General features: G+C 49.7%; 1 protein-coding gene across 4 annotated transcripts; it reads left to right on the plus strand.

Annotated features, from left to right (window-relative positions):
• Positions 1-3,759: 3,759 nt before the first annotated feature.
• On the plus strand, positions 3,760-21,065 carry CSF3R (colony stimulating factor 3 receptor). Of its 4 annotated transcripts, none has more exons than XM_023727226.1 (17): positions 3,760-3,982; positions 5,292-5,346; positions 7,356-7,440; positions 10,871-11,167; positions 12,139-12,262; positions 12,379-12,566; positions 13,389-13,558; positions 13,680-13,833; positions 13,931-14,010; positions 14,400-14,610; positions 16,200-16,388; positions 18,035-18,136; positions 18,824-18,970; positions 19,074-19,214; positions 19,458-19,551; positions 19,803-19,884; positions 20,291-21,065. In XM_023727226.1, the coding sequence occupies exons 3-17, from the start codon at positions 7,377-7,379 to the stop codon at positions 20,768-20,770; spliced, it is 2,523 nt and encodes an 840-aa protein (XP_023582994.1). In that variant the 5' UTR covers positions 3,760-3,982; positions 5,292-5,346; positions 7,356-7,376; the 3' UTR covers positions 20,771-21,065. The 4 variants fall into 4 exon arrangements, with proteins under 4 accessions (XP_023582994.1, XP_023582996.1, XP_023582995.1 ...); XM_023727228.1 differs by having other exon boundaries at positions 19,806-19,884; XM_023727227.1 differs by having other exon boundaries at positions 3,760-3,956.
• The last annotated feature ends 809 nt before the right edge of the window (positions 21,066-21,874 follow it).

The raw sequence follows: 21,874 nt of genomic DNA on the forward strand, positions 1-21,874 counted from the left end.
TTGTCCACAGTCACACAGCTAGCAAGTGGCAAAACCAGCATTCCAACCCAAGCAGTCTGACTCCTCAGACTATGCTCTTAACCTCTCTATACTCTAATTAAAAAAAAAAATTTAATTGAGAGAAAAAACAGTTGCCCTTGAGTCATTCCAACTCGTGTTTCAGAGTAGAACTCCATAGGGTTTTCAATGGCTATGATCTTTCAGAAGTGGATCTCCAGGACTTTCTTTCAAGGCACCTCTGGGTAGATTCAAACCACTAACCTTTTAGTTAGTAGCCAGGCACTTACCATCCATAGACTCCCTACACTCTAATGCCTTACCCCTGTGCAAAGTTCTTCCTCAAATCTAAATTTCATTTCAGCTGCAGCAGCTTCACTCTCTGGCGCAGGCCCTCAGCGGACAGTGGCACACAAATTAGATAGTAAAACCTTACTCCGAAATATTGAATTGTGCAGAGAGGAAAAAGGAAACCAATTTTATTGAATTCCTACTATGTGCTGGTCACCACACTAGGCACTGTACTTCCAACAGCTCATTTAATCCTCATGCAACCCCTGGAAGGAATTATTATCTCTGTGACAGAAGAGGAAATTGAGACTTAGAGAGAGAAAATAACTTCTCCAAGATCCTGCAGCCCAAAAGATATGCAGTGGGTATCCTCTCCATCTGTCCGTTTGCTGTACTGGGATGACTTGCATGTTGCTATGATGCTGGAAGCTATGCCACCAGTATTTCAAATACCAGCTGGCTCACCCATAGTGAACAGGTTTCAGCAGTTTCCAGACTAAGACAAGGAAGAAAGGCCTGGCGGTCTGCTTCCAAAAATTAGCCAGTGAAAACTCTATGCATTACAATAGAATATCATCCAAAACAGTGCAGGAGGATGAGCCCCCTAGGTTGAGAGGCACTCAAAATACACAGTGGCCCCAACAAAGGACCCAAGATGGTGCAGGACCGGGCAACATTTCAGTTACATACAGGGTTTCCATGAGTTGGCGCCAACTCGACAGTAACTAACAACAACCCTCTGTGTGCCCTGCACTGTGGTGAGGCCAGGGAGACAGATGAAAACAAAATTTCTGCCCTCAGGTGTTCCCAGTTTAATGGAGAAGGCAGACAGCCGGCAGCCCTTAGCAGTACTGCAAAATAGCGGAGGAGGGAGGGCACTCGACCCAGCTTGGCCACAGTACAGAAGCCAGGAGAAATGCCCTGCAGAGGCTGGATGCCTGACATGGTCAGGAAGCAGGACTCAGCCAAGCAGAGGTGACAGGAAGAGCATAGCAGGCAGAAGGATCAGCAAAAACAAATGCACCCAGAGTCTGAGGCACAACCAGGGAAATACAAGCAAATTTGCACAGCTAGAGCATGAAGTGGTGCATCTAGGGAAACAGAGGCACATAAGGCAGGAGGGGAGGCCGGGCCACATCGTGAGGGATCTTGATCATCCCTTTAAGGAGTTAGGATGTGATGAAGGGCCTCTGAGGAAGCAGGGAGGCATGGTCAGCAGTGTGTGTGGGAAAGCTCACACTGGCAAGGGTGCTGACAGGTGAAGGGAGGGAGACAGCCCAGAGCAGGGAGCCTGGCCTCGCAGCTGTGCCTCGTCCAGGTAAGAGATGGTGAGACCTGAAGAAGGCAGCGAGAGAAGATGAATCTCAGAATTGTTGACAAGACTGAGAGCTCCACAAAGGCAGGAACTAAAACTGCTTCCGCTCACCATGTATTCCCCTGCCTGCTGCAAAATAGGCTCTCAGAATATGTTTTTGAAGGATGAGTAAACGGTCCGTTCTCCTTCATTAAGAACTGATTGTGTAATCAATGTCACTGAAGTGTACATTTCAAAACTGACGAAATGCTTTAGGTGGTAGTGTATGTATATTACAATAAAAAAGAGCGTTACAATTTTTTAAAGAAGAACTGATTGGATGTGGGAGTGTGGAGAAGGGGTTGTGAGGAATGACTCCTGGGTTCCTGGATTGGGTGACTGTCGGGGGCGGGGGGAGGTGGGATAGTGGTGCATTTTACCAAGATGAGGCAGGGGAAGGGGGGCAGATGTCATGAAGTGGGGAGAAAATTCATTCATTCAATCATTCATTCAACAAATATGTATTGAGGGCCCACTATATTGTAGGGTAGACACTGGGGATAAAGCACTGAACAAAACAGAAAAAAACTCTTGGCTTCATGGACTTGCCATTCTAGTGGGAGGAGGCAGCCAATGTCAGATAGTGAAAAGGGGTACCAGGGGGAAAAGGCAGAAGGAGAAACAGGGAGTGGGGGTTCAATTTTTTTAAGGCTGGTCAAGGGAGGTCTCAATGAGAAGGTGATATCTGAGCAAAGACTTGAGGAAGGGGAGGGAACCACATAGCTATTTGGGAGAAGAGAGTCCAAGCATAAAAAACAGTAAGTGCAAAGGCCCTGATGCAGGAGGAAACCTAACAAGTTCAAGGAGCAGCAAAGAAAATAGAGTAACTGGAACACAGCAGCAAGAAGGAGAGTAATAGGAGAGGGGTCAGGGAGGTAACAGGGCACCATGTTGGATAGGGCCCGGTAAACCATTTAAATAGCTTTGATTTTGACTCTGAGTGAGATGGGAGCCATTGAGGGCTTCGGGCAGAGGACGACATGATGTGACTTATGTTTGCTCAGTTTGACACTGGCTACTGAAAGAGCAATAGACTGTGGGGGGCAAGGATGAATGGAAGCAGAACATCAGAGAGAGGGCTACCTCAATGATCTAGGCAAGAGATAAGGGTGACGGGCCTGCCTGGTATTGGTCTAAGTGATATTTATATTGTTATCAACATCTTATCATGAAAATATTCAAGCATAGAGCCAAGTTGAAAGAATTTTACAGGGAATACCTGTGTACCTGGATTCTGGTTATATTTTGAAAGAAGAGTCAATGGGATCTGCTAAAAGGATGAGATGAGGGCAAAGATGAGCTCCTGTTTGGAGCCTGAGGGACACCTCTGGAAGTTGCGGCAAGCAGTTGAATATTTCGACCTGGAACCAGAACTACAACATAGGTCCGCCCCATGACACCAGCCCCAGAAGCCCACTTTTTCTAAAAAATGATCATGTGTTATAGACACTCTGTAAATCCAGACATGGGGCCAATAAACTCTGAACACCGTGAACCTTCTCCAGAAAAGTGCACAGAAAATTATTTGCCAACCATCATAGGGGATTCATGGATTCAGACAAAGAAAGACATAAAGCGTAGTCTATTTCACTCAATTTTTAAAAACTCCATGTAGCAGAATCATTGGGGAAAATGTTACACTAATTTTTAGTGAACATATGAAAACTCTGTGCCCGAACAGGACAGCACTTTGTCTTGTCCCCAGAGTCTTCATTTTTCCATCTGCCTTGGCCTCTGAGCAATGGAGGAGAGTACACAGTGACTCTTCATACTAAGGACAGAGTATGAAAGGACTGAGTTATAAACCCCCCCGTAACTTCCGGATGCCCTCCTGAGTACTGTGGGCATCAGGACCCAGGATGTTGCTGAGAAGGTGCTTAGGGTGCAGTGCCCTTTCTAGCCCAGGGTTTGTCTCTAAGCGATGCTCCCCCAGGCGGGGGGTGGGCGGGCATGGAGATGGCACCCAGCCAGGTTGGAGCCCAGGCCCTGCCCAGCCTGAAACTTTGAGCTCAGGAAATCCGGAGGCAGGGGGACATTGTTGCCACATCCCCCAGCCCCTTTAAGACCCTCCGAGGCAGGAAGGCTGCGTGGGCCTTACAGCTTCCCTCCCTGGCTCCTTCCTGGGAGGAAGGGGCTGCCTGTGCCCTTGGTGCAAGGGAGGGAAGGCGGGAGGCTGGGCAGGTGTTGCAATCCCCAGCTCCTGGCCTGTCAGAGGCTGAGCCATTAACGACAGGGCTGGGGGAAAGAACAGGACAGTGGCTGTTTTCAGGAACTTACCCTGAAGAGGAGAGGAGAGGAGAGACAGGGAGGCCTGGTGGGTGCCTGGCTGGCAGCTCCAGCGTGAGTAGGGGATCCCCAGGGAGGGACTGAGCCCTCAGCTTGATGGGACTCTAGGTCCATTCCCCCCAGCTCTGCCAAGGGCCTATATCCAGGTGGCCCTGGGCCTGGGGCCAAGGACCCCACCTTCAGTGTTTTTTCCTTGGAGTCAGGAGCCCTGGACACTGAGTCTCTTTTCCCAAGGATGCAGCAGACTTTTTTGGGGGGGTGTGGCGGCGGGGGCAGTGCATCAGGGAAGTCCCAAGAAGCCGAGTATCTCTTGTGGGACACAGCTGGGCTCAGGGACAAACATAATCCCTCTGTGTCTGTCTCTCAGAACCTGGGTATCTGCAAGTCTCAGTCTCTGTATCTCTCCCTGTCTCCATCTCTGTAATTTGCTATCCGTTTCTCTTTCCCTCAGCCCCTCTCTGGCTCTCTTTCTCTCTCAGTTTCTCACTGTGTCTCCCTCCTGGAGCCTCTCTGTGCCTCTCCCTTTGTCTCTTCAGCCGTCAACTCTCAGATATGAGACTGCTTCTCGGCCTCAGAGTGCCTCAGTCTCTCTTTCCTGGTCAGTAATCTCTTGGTCTCGGTCTTTATCTCTGTGAGTCTCCCGTCATGTCAGCCTGTCTGCGTATCTCTGCCTTAGTCTCCTTTTGTTACTCTTTCTGCCTCTCTCTCTCTGTCTCTCTCTCTCTGTCTCCCTCCCTCAATGTCTCTCTCTCTCCTTTACTCCCTCTCTTTCTCTCTCCTTCCCTCTCTCTCTCTCTTTGAACCACATCTGGGCAGTTCTCCTTCTCTGTTTTTTCCCAGCCCCTCCCTCCCTCCCATCCTCTTCCCAGAGAGTAGTAGAAAGAACAGGGGAGAGAAGGATAAGAGGTTGAGAAGGAGAGGAGGGGAGAGTGATGGGAATAGGGAGAGGAAAACAAACAGAAGGGAGTGGAATGGGGGCCACTACAGGGAGCACCCGATGAACCAGGACAGAAAGGGTTAGGAGCACCTAGCAAGCCAAGACCAAGGGTCAGGAGCACCTGGAGTCCCAGGGGAGCTGGCCGGAGTAAAGGGGAGATAGTGAAGTGCAATGGTCTAGAGCGACAAAGGGACTAGAAGGAGGAGACCCAGAAATGGGGCTTTGAAACTGTGCAGTGTGATAAAGACAAAAATGAGGTGGCAGTCTCAGGAGGCTCTGACCATATAGCCTGGGAAGGGAGGTGGGGGACGTTAAATCATGCTGGGCTCCATGAGGGCACAGGATATGTGCTTTCATCAAAGCTTGTCTCATTCCATCTTCACATCAGCCCCGGAGATGAGTGCTGTTGGTATCGTTTTTTCACAGATGGGGTAACTGAGACTCAGAAAAGTGAAGTAACTTGTCCAAGGTCACAGAGCAGGTAAGTGGCAGAGCTGGAGTTCAGACCAGGTGATCTGGCTCAGAGCTGGACTCCCAGTTTCTCATCCTGTTCCCCAAGGGTGGGACCATGCTTCAACAGGTGCCAGCTCCCACTTAACCAAGGTGGTGGGCGCCTGGGGCTGCCACGGGGGACCAGGGGTGGATGCCAAACAGCCAACACTCAGCATCCCATGTGGAGGATGCCTGGGGTTTGGATGCCCACTCTAGACAGGAGCCAGTGGAGGGGGAAGAGATGGTACTTTAACGGGCATAAAGCTGGACCTGAAGCTGACCCTCCCTAGGGCAGCAGGGCTGGGGCATGATCAAAAACTCATGGAGATGGGAACCAGTGGTCCAAAATCTGGACCTAGGAGGCAAAATCTTCTCCAAGCAGTGTGTGTTGTTGTGGGGAGGGGATTGCCAACCACTGACTGGTAGGCAGGCATGCTCTGGGCAGTTGTTCAGGTTTCTCAGTGCACAAAGATGCCCAGCTGAGGGGCAAGCGAAGGCTAAAATTCAGCCTGTTCTCCAGTCACTAAGCTGTGAGACCTAGTGTGTGGCTGCATCTGACCAGAAGAAGGGGTGTTTTCTTTTTTCTAATGTGCACAGTCACGACTTATAGGCTAGTAGTCACCCTGTATCCTGACAATGCAACGTATCTGGGCAAACTGGAGATTATTGTGAGGCCCCTGCAAGCAGGAACAGCCTTGAGTGTCTGGGGAGCTCTTAGTCATGCCTCTGTTTGGGAGCAAGAGAAAAAGATTCTCCTAGCTTTTCTCCCTTCTGAGCACGAGGTAGCAGCTTGGCCACTTGGGTCTCTCTGCTGGAACAACCCTGCACATATGTGCTTATGCATGTACTTACAGGCTGGCTAGTGATTCCCACTGACCCGCCACCAAAAGCATCAATTAGTGCTGGGGGATCAGGTGTCTGGCCCCACAACCCCAGTAGAAGCAGGATAGGGGGTTAGGCTGGAAGCAAAAGAGGGGAAAGGGAGGGCAGGTGGAGGCTGCCCACTCCAGTAGCCACCGTTTGCACACTTCCTGAGATTGGAGTGAATCCTCCCTCCCTCCAGGACCACACAACACCTGGCCCCAGAGAGCCTCCAAGGCTCTGTGCCCAGAACTGAGGGTGAATTAGACCCCTTGTGTGCCCCACCTCACATCCTCGCAGCCCACCTTTGCCTCCAGCCATCGCCAATGCAGCCAGCTTCCCACAGGTGTAACCTGACAGCCCCTGTTCCATGGAGTTCTCACTTTCTCCCAGGGAGCGTCTCTGACACCCTTGGCATGGGTTGGTTACCTAGGAGAACCCACTCATACATGCACAATCGGGAAGTGCAAGAGAGTTCATGCCTCCCCAAGGGGCATCCCTTGACCAGTTGGGGGCAGGAGTCGGTGGGTTAATGTTCCTGTCCTCCCTCTCACCGACGGGATAAATTGTCTCTTGGGTGGACATTCTGAGCTATGCTCTACACAGCTCCTCAGAAGGTCCCTGCAGGATCAAGCCCCAGTTGCCCTCAGAGATGGCAAGCTCAATAATGTAACCTTGTGTTGGCTTTCCCTCCTCCCCTGTTTCTTTCTCCCCGCTTCCTTACCCTGTTCCTGGGATCTTCCAAAATAAACCACCTTCACGCAAGCCTTTGCCTCAGGTTCTGCTTTCAGGGTGTGGGGGTGCTGGTTAACACAGAAAGGAAGGGGAACAATGCTCTTCCTCGCTGTTCCCTTCCCTGCTGTCTCCTGGAAGGCAGGTATGATAATAACAGGGGCTATCACTTAGAGTCATTTCTTATGTGCCAGACACGGTGCTAAGCCCCTGACATGTATCATTTCATGTCTTCCTCTGAGGCTCTGTGCAGTATACACTATTGTGACCTCCATTTTACAGACAAAGAAACTGAAACTCAGAGAGGTCAAGTAACTGGGCCAAAGCCACACTGTTACAGAGCAAGGATTAAGGTCAGCTCTGACGTCAAAGCCCATGCTCTTAACCAATCTCCTCTGCCTCCAGGTGAGCACCCAGGTTGGCGCTATGGCGGGGCTGGGTACCTGGAGCCTGACCAGAGTGGTCCTGATCGTCCTTCTCCTCCCTGGAAGTGAGTGTGGTGGGGGGTGGGGGCATGGCAGGAGAGGGAGTTACAGGGATAGCTATTTGAGGAGGGAGGGATGGAATCATTTCCCTGCATTGCCCGCCCTACTGCTCCTGAGATTCCTAGAGAATCCTAAGAAACTCAAGACTGGGTCATGTATGTGTGGCAGCTGGGCTCCCACCCATCAGGCAAACCACCACCCATCAGGTATGGTGAGAGGTCCCGGGCTGGTTAGCCTAGAAAAGACTGGGAGGACCCAAGCCCTGTCTGCAAATCTCTTCTGGGCTGTCAGAAGGAACCTCTGGGTCCTGTGCAGCCATGGTAGGCAGCAAAGGGATTGGGGTGGAAGTCACAAGGAGGCAAGTTTCATCCTGAATTAAGGAAGCACAGGCAGAGCTCTTCAACAATGGAAACTGTTTTGAGAGGTGACGAGCCTCCCGTCTCCAGGGGTATGCAAGCTGAGGCCAGGACTGACCTCAGGATGCTGTAGAGAAGGTGCTGGCAAACTTTGTCTGATAGTAATATTTAGGTATTGCAGGCCACATACAGTCTCTGTTACATGTTCTTTTTTGTGTTTTTAACACTTTAACCTCCATCTTTAGCTCACAGGCCATATAAAAACAGGCTGCTCAAGCTCTGCCGTAGAGAATACAGCCTCAGGTGGAGTTTCAAAGTAAACAGATTTGCAAGTTTCCTTTCAGCCTGAAGTTCTGAGTCTGTGAAGCGGTAGGAGCCCCATGCGGAGAGTCAAGAACCTGCTCTATGATCTTGGGCAAGGTTGCTTCACTTCTTAGGGCAGCGCGGGGAAAATGCAGTGCTTACTGAGTTATGTAGGTAATAAATATTCACCAAGGGTCGTCTCTGTGCCAGCCACTGGGAATATAGTAATGAGCAAAAGAGACAAGGTCCCTGGCCTAGCTGAATGTACGGTCTAGCTGAGGAGACAGACAAGCAAATAATCATATGACTCTATAATTATAAAGGATAATAAGAGCTTTGGGAAAATACAGAATCTTGGCTTAATCTGGTTAGTAAGGGCCTAGTCTGGTTCCAAGAAATTTGGAAGACAGCTACCTGGCCAACCGACTGGAAGAGATCCATATTCGTGCCCATTCCAAAGAAAAGTGAGCCAATAGAATGCAGAAATTACTGAACAATATCATTAATATCACATGCAAATAAAATTATTTTGAAGATAATTCAAAGATGGTTGCAGTAGTACATCAACAGGGAACTACCAGAAATTCAAGCCAGATTCAGAAGAGAATGTGGAACGAAGGATATCATTGCTGATGTCAGATAGATCTTGGCTGAAAGTAGAGAATACCAGAAAGATGTTTACTTGTGTTTTATTGACTATGCAAAGGCATTCTACTGTGTGGATCATAACAAATTATGGACAACATTGCAAAGAATGGGAATTCCAGAACATTTAATTGTACTCAGAATACTTAGTTGTTTGAACAGAACAAGCGGATACTGTGTGGTTTAAAGTCAGGAAAGGTGTGCATCAGGGTTGTATCCTTTCACCATACTTATTCAATCTGTAGGTTTAGCAAATAATACGAGAAGCTGGACTATATGAAGAAAAACGCAGCATCAGGAATGTAGGAAGACTCATTAACAACCTGCAGTATGCAGATGACACAACCTTGCTTGCTGAAAGTAAAGAGGACTTGAAGCACTTACTGATGAAGATCAAAGACCACAGCCTTCAGTATGGATTACACCTCAACATAAAAGAAAACAAAAATCCTCACAACTGGACCATTAAGCAACATTATGATAAACAGAGAAAAGATTGAAGTTGCCAAGGATTTCATTTTACTTGGATCCACAATCAACATCCATGGAAGCAGCAGTCAAGAAATCAAACGACATATTGCATTGGGCAAATCTGCTGCAAAAGACCTCTTTAAAGTGCTAAAAGGCAAATATGTCACTTTGAGGACTAAGGTGCACCTGACCTAAGCCATGGTATTTTCATGCACTTCATATGTATGTGAAAGCTGGCAATGAATAAGGAAGATCAAAGAAGAATTGATGCATTTGAATTATGGTGTTGGCGGAGAATATTGAACATACCGTGGACTACCAAAAGACCAAACAAATCCGTCTTGGAAGAAGTACAGCCAGAATGCTCCTCAGAAGCCAGGATGGCGAGATTTTGTCTCACATACTTTGGACATGTTATCAGGAGAGATCAGTCCCTGGAGAAGGACATCATGCTTGGTAAAGTGTCAGCAAAAAAGAGGAAGACCCTCAACGAGATGGACTGACACAGTGGCTGCAACATTGGGCTCAAGCATAATAACACATTGTTAGGATGGTGCTGGACCAGGCAGTGTTTCGTTCTGTTGTACATAGGGTCGCTATGAGTCGGAACCGACTCAAAAGCACCTAACAACAATAACTGGTTCTCCCAGATACCTAAATGTTAACCAGGTGAAAGGGGGTGGAAAGAGAGAAGGAAGAGTAACCCAAGAAGGAACAGGGGTACAAAGATCCCGAGATTGGAGAGATCATGCCATTTTCAAGGAACAGCAAGAAGGCCAAAGCAGCCAGATCTGAGAGAGGATGGTCAGAGCTGAAACTGAGAGAGTTAGGCAGGAGCCAGGCCACAAGGGCCATGTGAAAGATTTGGGTCTTTATCCTAATCATCACCGTAAATACTTAAACACATGCCAAGTGCTGTTCTAAGTGCCTTACACATCTAATCCTACTGGCAACACTAAGGTAGGGACCATTTTTATCCTCATTTTACAGACGAGAAAACTGAGGCGCAGAAAACCTCCACAATATACCAGAGTCACATAATTAACAAGTGATAGAATCAGGACTTAAACCCAGGCAGTCTAGCTCCAATATCCAAGTCCTTACCAATATCCACTTATCTACCACTCCATACTGCCTTTCAAAGCAATTGTGTGCTGGTGAAGAAGCGTTCTGGTTAAGACTGGGTAACACAGTCAGATTTGAATTTTGAAAAGCTTACTGTGGCTGTGGGATGCTTATCATTCTAACTATTGCTTTCACCATCCTTGGGGAGGGAACTAGTCTATTTGGCGGTGTGTTGGAGCTGGCTTGCAAGAGCCAATAATGCACATCTCTTCCCACCTCCACATTCAGTGATTTCAGAGTGGTAGCTTGAAATCGGCCATGGTAGGAGTATTTTGCACTATGGACAGTGGCACGCACTACAAATCAGGGTCTCTTTTCCCTGAATAGCTGGTTGTTAAACATTTACCAGCACATCGCTCTGTATCTCACCCCCGACAGCCGCTCCCAGCCCCCACACAATCCTTTCATTCCAGCTCCAGGCCTTAGCAAGTGAGGCAGGAAGGTAAGGCCTTGAGTTCAGCAGTAACAGGCTTGCCTAATAGCCTGGCTCTGCCAGGCAGAGGAGTCATCCATGGCCCATTCTCTTCCACCCCAGGCCTTGCCGAGTGTGGGCACATCAGCCTCTCAGACTCCATCGTCCGCCTGGGGGATCCCGTCACAGCCTCCTGCGTCATTGGCCAGAACTGCAACCACCTGGACCCAGAGTCAGAGATTCTGTGGAAACTGGAATCAGAGCTTCAACCTGGAGGAAGACAGCAGCGCCTACCTGATGGGACCCGGGTGTCCACCATTACCCTGCCCCACCTCAACCACACTCAGGCACGTCTCTCCTGCTGCATTCTCTGGGGCAACAGCCTGCAGATCCTGGACCAAGTAGAGCTGCAGGCAGGCTGTAAGTTCCTCCAACCATCCACCCACTCTGTCTCCAATGTCCTCCTGCCAATACTAATAAGATACTTGCCAATACTTTTCAATAAGCACTTTATGGGCATTCTACCAGGCAACTTCCCTACCAGTGGGTACTATTATTAGCCCCATTTTGCAGGTATGAAGACTGAGGCTCAGGGAGGGTAAGTGACTTGCCCAAGGTCATATACTAACCAAGATTTCTATCAGGCAGTGTGGCTCTAAAGCCAGTGCCGTAACCACTACTCTGTATGGCTGCTGAGCAAGCTCAACTCCTTGGCCATAGGAGGGTGTATCCAGGAAGACATTCTCTACTAGCTGGGCTTGCTCCCAGCTTCTCTCCCACCCCAGTCTGAGCCCTCTGTTCAAATTGAGCAGGATAGAGTTTGTGCAAAGGGGAGGCATAAGAAAGAAAAAAAGAAAAGAAGGAAGGAAGGAAGAAAGAAAGAAAGACACCAAGGTTCTTGTTTAAGAATCAATAATACTAGCAGCTAACACAGGCACTGTTCTAAATACTTTATGTGCAATGAATCATTTAGCCCTCCCAATAACCCAGGGGGTAGGTATATTACTATTACTCTCATTTTACAGATGAGGAAACTGAGGCACAGAACAGTTAACTAACTTCAAGATCCCATGGCTAATGAATGGCAGAACAAGGATGAAAACCCAGACATTACAATGTCACTGACAAAGGGGTCTGGAGTCAGGAAGATTGGAGGTGGGGGGTCACCAGGATGCTGGGGTCATGTGATGCTTGTCGCTATCCATGCCTTTAACTTGGCTTCCCTTCCCCCCGGCCTGCCCCTCCAGGTTCACATTGTATGGAGACAGGGGGATAGACAAGGTGATCCCAGAGGGGGCCGTTCATAGCAGGAAAACGAGGCCAATTGGTCCCAGCCAGAGCTTTCTGACTGATCCCACCCAAAGTCCTCACCCTCTCCCCTCCCGACACAGATCCTCCCCCAACACCGTACAACCTGTCCTGCCTCATGAACCTCACAACCAATAGCTTCATCTGCCAGTGGGAGCCAGGACCGGACCCTCATCTGCCCACCAACTTCACCCTAAAGAGCTTCAAGTGAGTGGGGGTTCCTGCCTCAGCACCCTTCCTTTGGGTCCTGGGCTGGGGCATGGGTAGGACTGTTTTGTTTTGTTTTTTTCCTGCTTGGCACTCAAGCCTGATCCTGTTGGCAGGAGCCGGGGCAAATGCCAGACCCAAGAGGAGCCCATTCAGGAATGTGTGCCTGAGGCCAGGCAAAGTCACTGCTCCATCCAACGAAAACACCTACTGTTGTACCAGAGTCTGGTCGTCTGGGTGCAGGCAGAGAATGCACTGGGGACCAGCTTGTCCCCACAAATGTGCTTTCATCCCATAGACCTCGGTGGGTGACTCTGAGTGTAGGCGTGGGGAGAGGTCCCCAAAATGGGCAGAACCAGAGAGGCACCGAGAGGGAGTCAGGGACCAAGTGACGGACAAAGAGACATTGGAAGACCTAGAGACAGAGGCAGAGAAGAGAGACAGAGATAACAGGGATGCAGTTGGAGACAGAGAAATGGAGGCAGACCCAGAGATGTGGAAGAGACCCAGAGGCAAAGAGACACATTCGTTCACTCTTTCAACAAAGAATTAATTTCTTGAAGTGCCGACTATGTACCAGGCACTGTTACAGGTGTTGTGGAAACAGCAGTGAACAAAACATCCCAAATCCTGCCCTCAGAACTTTACATGTTAGTGGGCAAAATAAATGAAACAGAACGTCAGATGGGGATAAGTGTGATGAGGAAGTTAAAGCAGGGAAGGAGCATAGGGAGAGCAGGGTGGGGGACAGTTGCTATTTCAATAGGATGGTCAGGGAAGGGCTCGCTGAGGAAGTAACATCTGAGCAGATACTTGAAGGAGATGAGGGAGCGAGCCATGTGGATATCGGCAGAAAGTGTCCCAGGCAGAGGGAACAACCAGCACAAAGGCCCTGAGGCAAGCATAAAACAAACACCTAGTAAGAAACAGAGACACATATATATAGGGACAGACCCAAAACAACATGGAGACGTGAATGGACAGAGATACAGGGACATATACAGAGAGAAACTTCCCTGAATGGAGACCCAGGGAGGAAAACAGAACCACAGACAGAAACAAGAGGGAGCTAAGGAGCCCTATAGGGTGGGGCAGGAAGCGGTTCTGACAACCACCTTCCTTGCAGTGAAACTGGAGCCCCCCACACTGGGGACCCTGGACCCCAGCCCTGAGGGGGCCCCAGCCCAGCCAGACTGTCTGTGCTTTCACTGGGAGTCATGGAAGCCAAGCCTGTACATGGAACAGAAGTGTGAGCTGCGCTACCAGCCACAGCTTGGAGAAGCCAGCTGGGCCCTGGTGAGGTGGAGTGCAACCTCAAGAGCCAGGGGTGGGAGTGACTGAAGGAAGGGTATGTGTGGGCTCGAGCTGGCCCTGGAAGGACCCAGGCGTCCAGTCTCAGAGCCACATCCCCCACCAGGTGACCCCCTTGCCCTCCAGGACCCTCCACCACAAGCTCTGTGGCCTTCTCCCAGCCACAGCCTACACCCTGCAGATGCGCTGCACCCGCTGGCCCCTGCCAGGCCACTGGAGTGACTGGAGTCCCAGCCTGGAGCTGAAAACCACAGAACGGGGTAAGTGGGTGGTGAAGGGCTAGGGCGGCCTTCTGTGCCCAGTCCAGCCTCCAGGACCCTCCCTGGTAGCCACCCTCTCCTCTCTCTCTGACCACAGCCCCAATCGTCAGACTGGACACATGGTGGCGGCAGAGGCAGCTGGACCCCAGGACTGTGAATGTGCAGCTGTTCTGGAAGGTAACCCCCTCTGAAGGTCATCCCTCCACCCTTGAGACCTCCTCCAACCCAGACAGAGCCCTGAAAGCTGGGGCTCAAGAGTCCCACATGTCTGGGAGGCTTGGTGTATTTGCATTTGATTTTCATGCACTTTGCATGTGCCTAGTAAGCTGGGGAATGTCCTTTTTGAAGAGACTACAACGCAGGACTCACTTATGCCCCCAAAGGGTTGATTCAGTGAATAATTAAGTGCCTACTTTGAGCACCAACTTGCTTCTTCCTTGCCTTCCACCTAGGACCCGGCACAGGGGAACAGAGGGAGGGTCCTGTGATCCATCCACCCCACCTAGAAGCTCTCCCTCACTCAATCTGTATATTCTCCTTATCTTTCCCTCCTATTCCTACCACAGCCAATGCCCCTGGAGGAAGACAGTGGGCGGATCCAAGGGTACCTGGTTTCCTGGAGACCCTCAGGCCAGGTTGGGGCAGTCCAACTCTGCAACACCACTGAGTTAAACTGCACTTTCCACCTGCCTTTGGAAGCCTGGGAGGTGGCCCTTGTGGCCTACAACACAGGCGGGAACTCTCACCCCACCTCCGTGGTCTTCATGGAGAGCAGAGGTAAAGTGGGCTGGCAGGCAGTAGAGCACCATGGTTAAGCATGTGACCTCTGAGGCTAGACTGCCTGGGTTCAAACCTAGTTCTGTCGTTTGTTAACAGTGTGACCAGGGCAAGTTACTAACCAACTTAGGGCTCTGTTTATTCATCTAGTAAACAGGGATGATAACAGTGCCAACCTCAAAAAGTCATGCTGAGGATTTAAATGAGTTAAGATATGTGCCTGGTACAAAATAACTGCTTGATATGTGTTAGCTATTATTATTATCATTAGCCAGAGCCAGGTTAAGCTGGTGATTTCTACACACACATACACACACACACACACACACACACACACACACACACACACACACACACACACAGTCCATTCTGCCAAGGAAGCTGGGAGAGAGTGCCTAAGCTTTTCCAGCTGGAACATGGTCCCTGAGTTCATTGCTCATTCTCAGGGAGCTCAGCCACCATGCAGATCCCCTGAACATAAGTCCTCACAAGATGAGACTAACAATAACAATCACAATCATAGTCATAATAGCAAATATGCCTACTCACTAGCTGGGTGTTCGTAGACAAGTAACCTCTCTGTGTCTCTCAGTTTTCTCATGGATAAAATGGGGACAATAATAGTACCTCCCTCATGGCATGGGACTGTTACAAGACTCAGTGAATTAATATCTGTCAAGGACTGTGCCTGGCACATGCCAAAGTCTATATAGACTGAGGAAGAATTGATGCATTGGAATTGTGTTATTGGCGAAGAATATTGAATACACCATGGACTGCCGGAAGAATAAACAAATCTGTCTTGGAGGAAGTACAGCCAGAATGCTCTTTAGAAGCAAGGATGGCAAGACTTTGTCTTGCTTACTTTGGACATGTTATTAGGAGATACCGACCCCTGGAGAACGACATTATGCTTGGTAAAGTAGAGGATCAGCAAAGAAGAAGGAGACCTTCAAGGAGATGGCTCAACAGTGGGCTCAAACGCAGCAACAACTGTGAGGATGTCAGAGGACGTTTCATTCTGTTATACATAAGATTGCTATGAGTTGGAGCCAACTTGACAGCACCTAACAACAACAACATATACAGTTAGCTATTATTGTTACAACAGGCCCCTGAGTGGTGAAAACAGTTTGCACTCAACTACTAGCCTAAAGGCTGGCAGTCAAATCACCTAGCACTTCCACAGAAGAAAGAACTGACCATCTGGTTTCTCAAAGACTACAGCTAAGAAACCCTTATGGAGTAGTTCTACTCTGTAACACACGGGGTTGCCATGAGTTGGAATCTACTTGACAGCAACGGGTTTAGTTGGGTTTGATTATTATTATTATCAAGTACTCCTCTACCTGTGGCACTGTGATAACCTTGTTGCATGCATCATCTCATTTAAACCACACCACGACCCTGTCAGTCAGGAACTTTTATCATCATTTCCATTTTACAGATGAGGAAACTGAGACTCAGATGTTCACTTACCCAAGGTCCCCCAGCTTGTAAGTAGCAAAGCCAGGATTGAACCCAGGCTTCTAACTCCAGGGCCTGCACTTCTTTTATCTTCATTCTGTTGTCTCCTACTCTGTCTCCAGGCCCACCACTGGCCAGACTCCATGCCGTGGCCCGAGATCCTCACAGCATCTGGGTGGGCTGGGACTCCCCCAGCTCCCAGCCTCAGGCCTACGTGATTGAGTGGGGTCTGGGTCCCCCCAGCCCCAGTGGCAGCAATAAAACCTGGAGGATGGAGCATAATGGGAACATCACAGGGACTTTGCTACAAGGTAGGCAGACCCGGGTGTAGGCAGGTGGGTGGGGGGCAAGGGGGTGGGGGAGAAGGAGAGCAATGCTTGTCTGACAGTAGCCTAGGGGCAATCTGAACCATCCTAGTGAAGCACATTCCCCAGCCTTTCTGGATCCTTAACTTTTTTTATTGTGCGAAAATATACACAACAAAACATTCACCACTTCAACACTTTCTACATGTATAATTCAGTGACATTGATTATGTTCTTCATGCTGTGCATCCATTCTCACTATCGTTTTCCAGATTATTCCACCATCATTAACAAAACCTCAATGCTCCCTAAGCAAAATTCTCGCATGCCCCCTTCCTCCTCCTCCTTGGTAACCACTAAGAATCTTTGGTTTCAGTATATTTGCTTATTTCATGTAAGTGAGATCATACAGTATTTGTCCTTTTGAGACTAACTTATTTCACTCAGCATGTTTTCAGGGTTCATCCATGTTGTGGCATGTATCAGGACTTCATTTCCTTTATGGCTGAGTAATATACCATTGTATATATACCACATTTTGTTTATCCATTGATCTGTTTATGGACATTTTGGTTGTTTCCACCTCTTGGCTATTGTGAATAGTGCTGCAGTGAACATTGGTGTATAGGTTTCAGTTCTTCTGGGTATATACCTAGGATTGAGACTACTGGGTCATATGGTAGTTCTATGTTCAGTTTTCCTGAGGAACTGCCAAACATTTCCACAGCTTTTGTACCATTTTGCATTCCCATCAGCAATGGATAAGACTTCCAATTTCTCCACATCCTTGCCAACACCTGTTGTTTTCTGGGGTTTTGTTTGTTTTATTGATCACTGCCATTCTAATGGGGTGAAGTCATACCTCATTGTGGTTTTGATTTGCATCTCCCTAATGGCTAATGGATGGGAGCCCTGGTGGCGTGGTGGTTAAGTGCTCAGCTGCTAACCAGAAAGTCAGTGATTCGAACTCACCAGCTGCTCCACAGGAGAGGATGTGGCAGTCTGCTCTCGTAAACATTACAGCCTTGGAAACCCTATGGGGCAGTTCTGCTCTGTCCTATAGGGTCGCTGTGAGTTGGAATCGACTCAGTGGCACTGGTTAATGGCTAATGCCGTTGAGAATCTTTTCATGTGCTTGTTGGCTGTTTGTATATCCTCTTTGGTGAAATGTCTGTTCAAGTCCTTTGCTTATTTTTGATTGGGTTGTTTGTCTTTTTGTTTTTAAGTTGTAGAAGTTTTTTGTGTATTTTGGAGATTAGACGTTTATCAGATATCTGGTTCTCGATAATTTTCTCCCAGTCTGCAGATTGTCTCTTCACTTTGTTGATAAAGTCCCTTGATGAACAGAAGTATTTCATTTTTATGAGGTCTCGTTTATCTGTTTTCTCTGGATCCTTCACTTTTCTCAGAATCAGGAAGTTCTTCCTACAGTCTAACCTGATCCTCTCTTTCTGCAGCCCTGATCTGGCCACCCTTCTAACTCTTGCTTCTACTTTTCTTCCTTAGCCCTCATTATCTGAAGAAGAAATTGAGGAGATTAGGCCAGCATCGTGAGGTCCAGGTTAGCCCTGACTAGAGGTCTGAGATTAGCTTCTGACCATTAGTGGAGGTTAGCCCCTAATCAAAGCACCTACCCCATTTTCTCTCTGCAGAGAACATCAAGCCCTTTGAGCTCTATGAGATCACTGTGACACCGCTGTACCAGGACACCATGGGACCCTCCCAGCACATCTATGCCTACTCTCAAGAGAAGGGTTCGTCAGCCACCAGGCCCCTTGCCAGAATCCTCTCCTCTTTTCCCAAGGCCTGCCTAGGTCCCAACAATCAGGGATATGGGGGAGCATTTCCTTCCTTCCCTACCTCTGGCCCTGGAAAGGGCCTCTCTCCCAATCCTAAAATTACCCCTAGCTTACATTTGACCCCTAGAAAAGCAGCTGGACAGAAATCAGGTGGTAGGGTGACAGAAATTGGTCAGTGGGTTTGGCAGGATTCAGGAACAAGCCTGGCAAAAATCAAGCAATTGCCCTAACAGAAATCAGGTGTCTTATCAGACAGAAATTAGACAGAGGACCTGGCATAAATTCAGAGGATGAGTGGCAGAAATCAGATTCTGAGTCAGACAAAATCAGGCCCGGCAGCAATCGGGTAGTGAGGCTTTGGAATCAAACAGAACTGGGTTCAAATCCTGGCTCAGCCACAGCCAGGATCTTTTTAATTCCATCTACCACTCAGATACAGTGACAGATGGAATTCAAACAAAGTTTCTCAGAAAATAAGACCATCAAGCAAGTAGAAATGGGGCAGGAGTCCCCTTGGGCTCTCTTTTCTCACCCACCCTGCAGCATATCCCAGTTCTTGGGTCTGGTTGGAACATAAGGGGTCCAGTGGGGCTCTCTGCCCTGTCTCACTTCCTGACAGCCCCTGCACCTCTCTTCCCATAGCCCCCTCCCATGCTCCAGAGCTGCATCTAAAGCACATTGGCAAGACCTGGGCCGAGCTGGAGTGGGTGCCTGAGGCCCCTGAGCTGGGGAAGAGCCCCCTTACACACTATACCATCTTCTGGACCAAGGCTCAGAAGCAATCTTTCTGTGAGTCTATCCCAGAAAGGGGCCAGGGGTGCTCGAGAACCATGGAGGGAGCCCAAGTCCTCAGCATCCAGGCCCACACTGACAGTGCTCCCTAACCCTCCAGCCACCGTCCTGAATGCCTCTTCCTGGAACTTTGTCCTCCGTGGCCTGGAGCCTGCCAGCTTGTATCATGTTCACCTCATGGCCACCAGCCGGGGCGGGGCCACCAACAATACAGGCCTCACCCTGATGACCTTGGCCCTGGGTAAGGGGAGACAGGGGCTGGGCAGAGAGGGCTGCTGGGAGGGTACCCCAGGTGCCCCACACAAAGATTCCCCATTCTGAGAGTAGATCTGCCCTGGGATCCCAGCCTCAGGGAGGAGGTCCCGCCCAGACCTGGGATCCCAGCCCCAGGGAGGAGACCCAGCCCCACCCTGGGATCCCAGCCTGAGGGAGGAGACCTCACATGCATGCACTCTAACCTCTTCTGGCTTTCTCCTCACCCCAGATGAGTCTGAGCTGCACATCCTCCTGGGTCTGTTTGCCCTTCTGCTCTTGCTCATCTCCCTCTGTGGGGCTGCCTGGCTCTGCTGTAGTCCCAGGTGAGTCGCTTTGAGAGACAGGACACCCACCTTTGGCTTCCCCTACCCACAAGGAACTGCAGACCTGGGTGGGCCAATCTAAGTTCTTCCCAGCCCTCCAGGACTCAGGGGCCGTGTCTGGAAGTCCCAACCCTCCACCTTCCCCTCTCTGCACTAAGAGGCGTCCCTTCGGCCACTGGGGGTGAGTGGGAGGAAGGACGGAGAGATGAAAGGGCACACTGGGCCCAGCCCTCACCTGACATCTCCTCCAGCAGGAAGAATCATCTCTGGCCAAGTGTCCCAGACCCAGCCCGTAGCAGCCTGAGCGCCTGGGTGCCCACTATCATGGCAGAGGTGAGAAGCCTGCAAGGAGAGGGAAGTGGGGTGGAGGTGTTGGCCCAGGCCCAAAGTGAAGGGAAACCCCTCTAAGGACAAGTGGTTGGGACCTCCTGTCAATTCCTACCAAGATCCTCTGCAGTGAAACAGACCTGAGTTTGAATCCCAGCTCTGCCAGTCTGACCCCACTACCCTCACTGTGAATTGGGACTAATCACAGGATTGTGGGGAAGAGTAACTGTGGTGAGTCTGTAAAGCACCCAGCATGTGTCAGGCACATAAGAGGAGCATTGCAAATGTAACCCTTTGAGTTCCAGGAGAGCAGCAGAAATGACCCCACCACTGGCCTGACTCAGGAAAGGGCAGTGGCTAGGGCAGACATCTTGAAGTGTACCATCCTCTCAACCCATGTCCTTATGTCCAGGAGACCTTCCAGCTGCCCAGCCTTCGGGACCCCAGCATGCCCCCCATCGCCAAGATCACAGTGCTGGAGGAGGAGGAGAAGAAGCCAGGGCCCTGGGAGTCCAGTGACAACTCGGGGACCTGTGGCGTCCCCACCCTGGTCCAGGCCTATGTGCTTCAGGGGGGACCAAGAGAAGCTTCCACTCAGCCCCAGCCCCAGTCTAGCACCAATGACCAGGTCCTTTATGGGCAGGTGTTGGAGAGCCCCACAAGCCCAGGGCCAGGGCACTACCTCCGCTGTGACTCCACTCAGCCCCTCTTGGGGGGCCTCACCCCCAGCCCCAAGTCCTATGAGAACCTCTGGTTCCAGACCAGCCCTCTGGGAGCCCCAGTGTCCCCATCCCCAAGCCAGGAGGATGACTGTATCTTTGGGCCACTGCTGGACTTCCCCCTGCTACAGGGCCTCCGGATTCATGGGGTGGAGGGAATGGGAGGCTTTTAGGGCTTCCTGGGACTGCCCCATCTGGCTGGGCCTGCCCCCTGAGGGGCCTGGGCTGTCTACAAGAGAGGGTCTGGTCAGTAAGCTAAAAACCACCCCAGTCTCAGGAATGCCAGAGGCTCCTCTCAGTCTCCTATATTCCTGGTCTCCATCACCCCTCTGCATATGTCCTGTCTCTGTGGACTGGGCCTCCCAGGCAACCTGCACACTTTAAGAATGTGCAGCCCCACCCACTAGCCTTTTGTACTTGCTTCCTGTAATTTTGGTCTCTTAAACTGTTTTTTTCTTTCTTAAGAAATTCTTGAGTGTGCCTGAGTCTTTCTTTTCAAGGCCCTAGCAGTCAGGGTGGGGGCAGTAGGGGTTCAGTGGTAGAATTCTCGCCTTCCATATGGGAGACCTGGGTTCGATTCCCAGCCAGTGCACCTCATATGCAGCCACCACTCATCTGTCAGTGGAGGCTTCTGTGTTGCTATGATGCTGAACAGGTTTCAGCAGAGCTTCCAGACTAAGACAGGCTAGGAAGAAAGGCCGGGTGATCTACTTTGAAAATCGGCCAGTGAAAACACTATGAATTACAATGGTCTGATATGGGGGTAGCACAGGTCGGGGCAGTGTATCATTCCACTGTGCACGAAAGTCATGAGAGTCAGGGACTGACTCCATGGCAGTTAATAACAACAGTAGTCAGATTTTTTCATTTGTTTATTCATTTCTTTAGTCATTCATTCAACCAACCCTCACCTAGAATCTAGTCCCTGTACCGGCAGCAAAGATTCAGAAATGACTCAGTTCAGTGGACCTTCAGTGAGTTCCCATTCTAATGGCAGAGACTGGAACACTGATAAATAGAGCACAGTGGCAAGGGTGACATGGAGGGTGTCACAGAGTGTAATGGGACATGGCGAAGAGACCTCAGAAAAGATCAATCCTTCATTTCACAAATATTAATAATTACAGCTAATTGAATGCTTACTGTATATTAGGTGCTTTGCATGCAACTATCTCATTTAATCCTCCCAACAGCCTAAAATATAGATACTAGTATCCCCGTATTTGATGGATGAGTAGTACACCGAGGCCCAGAAAAGTTACCTGACTTCCTCACAA

Source organism: Trichechus manatus, unplaced genomic scaffold (assembly GCF_000243295.1).
Source record: "Trichechus manatus latirostris isolate Lorelei unplaced genomic scaffold, TriManLat1.0 scaffold00015, whole genome shotgun sequence".
Lineage (NCBI taxonomy): Eukaryota > Metazoa > Chordata > Mammalia > Sirenia > Trichechidae > Trichechus > Trichechus manatus.

What these genes read in the sequence shown, in the direction of transcription:
- CSF3R (XM_023727226.1), top strand. Translation starts at nt 7,377, where the DNA reads ATGGCGGGGCTGGGTACCTGGAGCCTGACCAGAGTGGTCCTGATCGTC. An exon ending in CCTGATGACCTTGGCCCTGG is followed by an intron (nt 19,215 to 19,457) that starts GTAAGGGGAGAC and finishes TCCTCACCCCAG; the next exon opens with ATGAGTCTGAGCTGCACATC. An exon ending in TGGCTCTGCTGTAGTCCCAG is followed by an intron (nt 19,552 to 19,802) that starts GTGAGTCGCTTT and finishes CATCTCCTCCAG; the next exon opens with CAGGAAGAATCATCTCTGGC.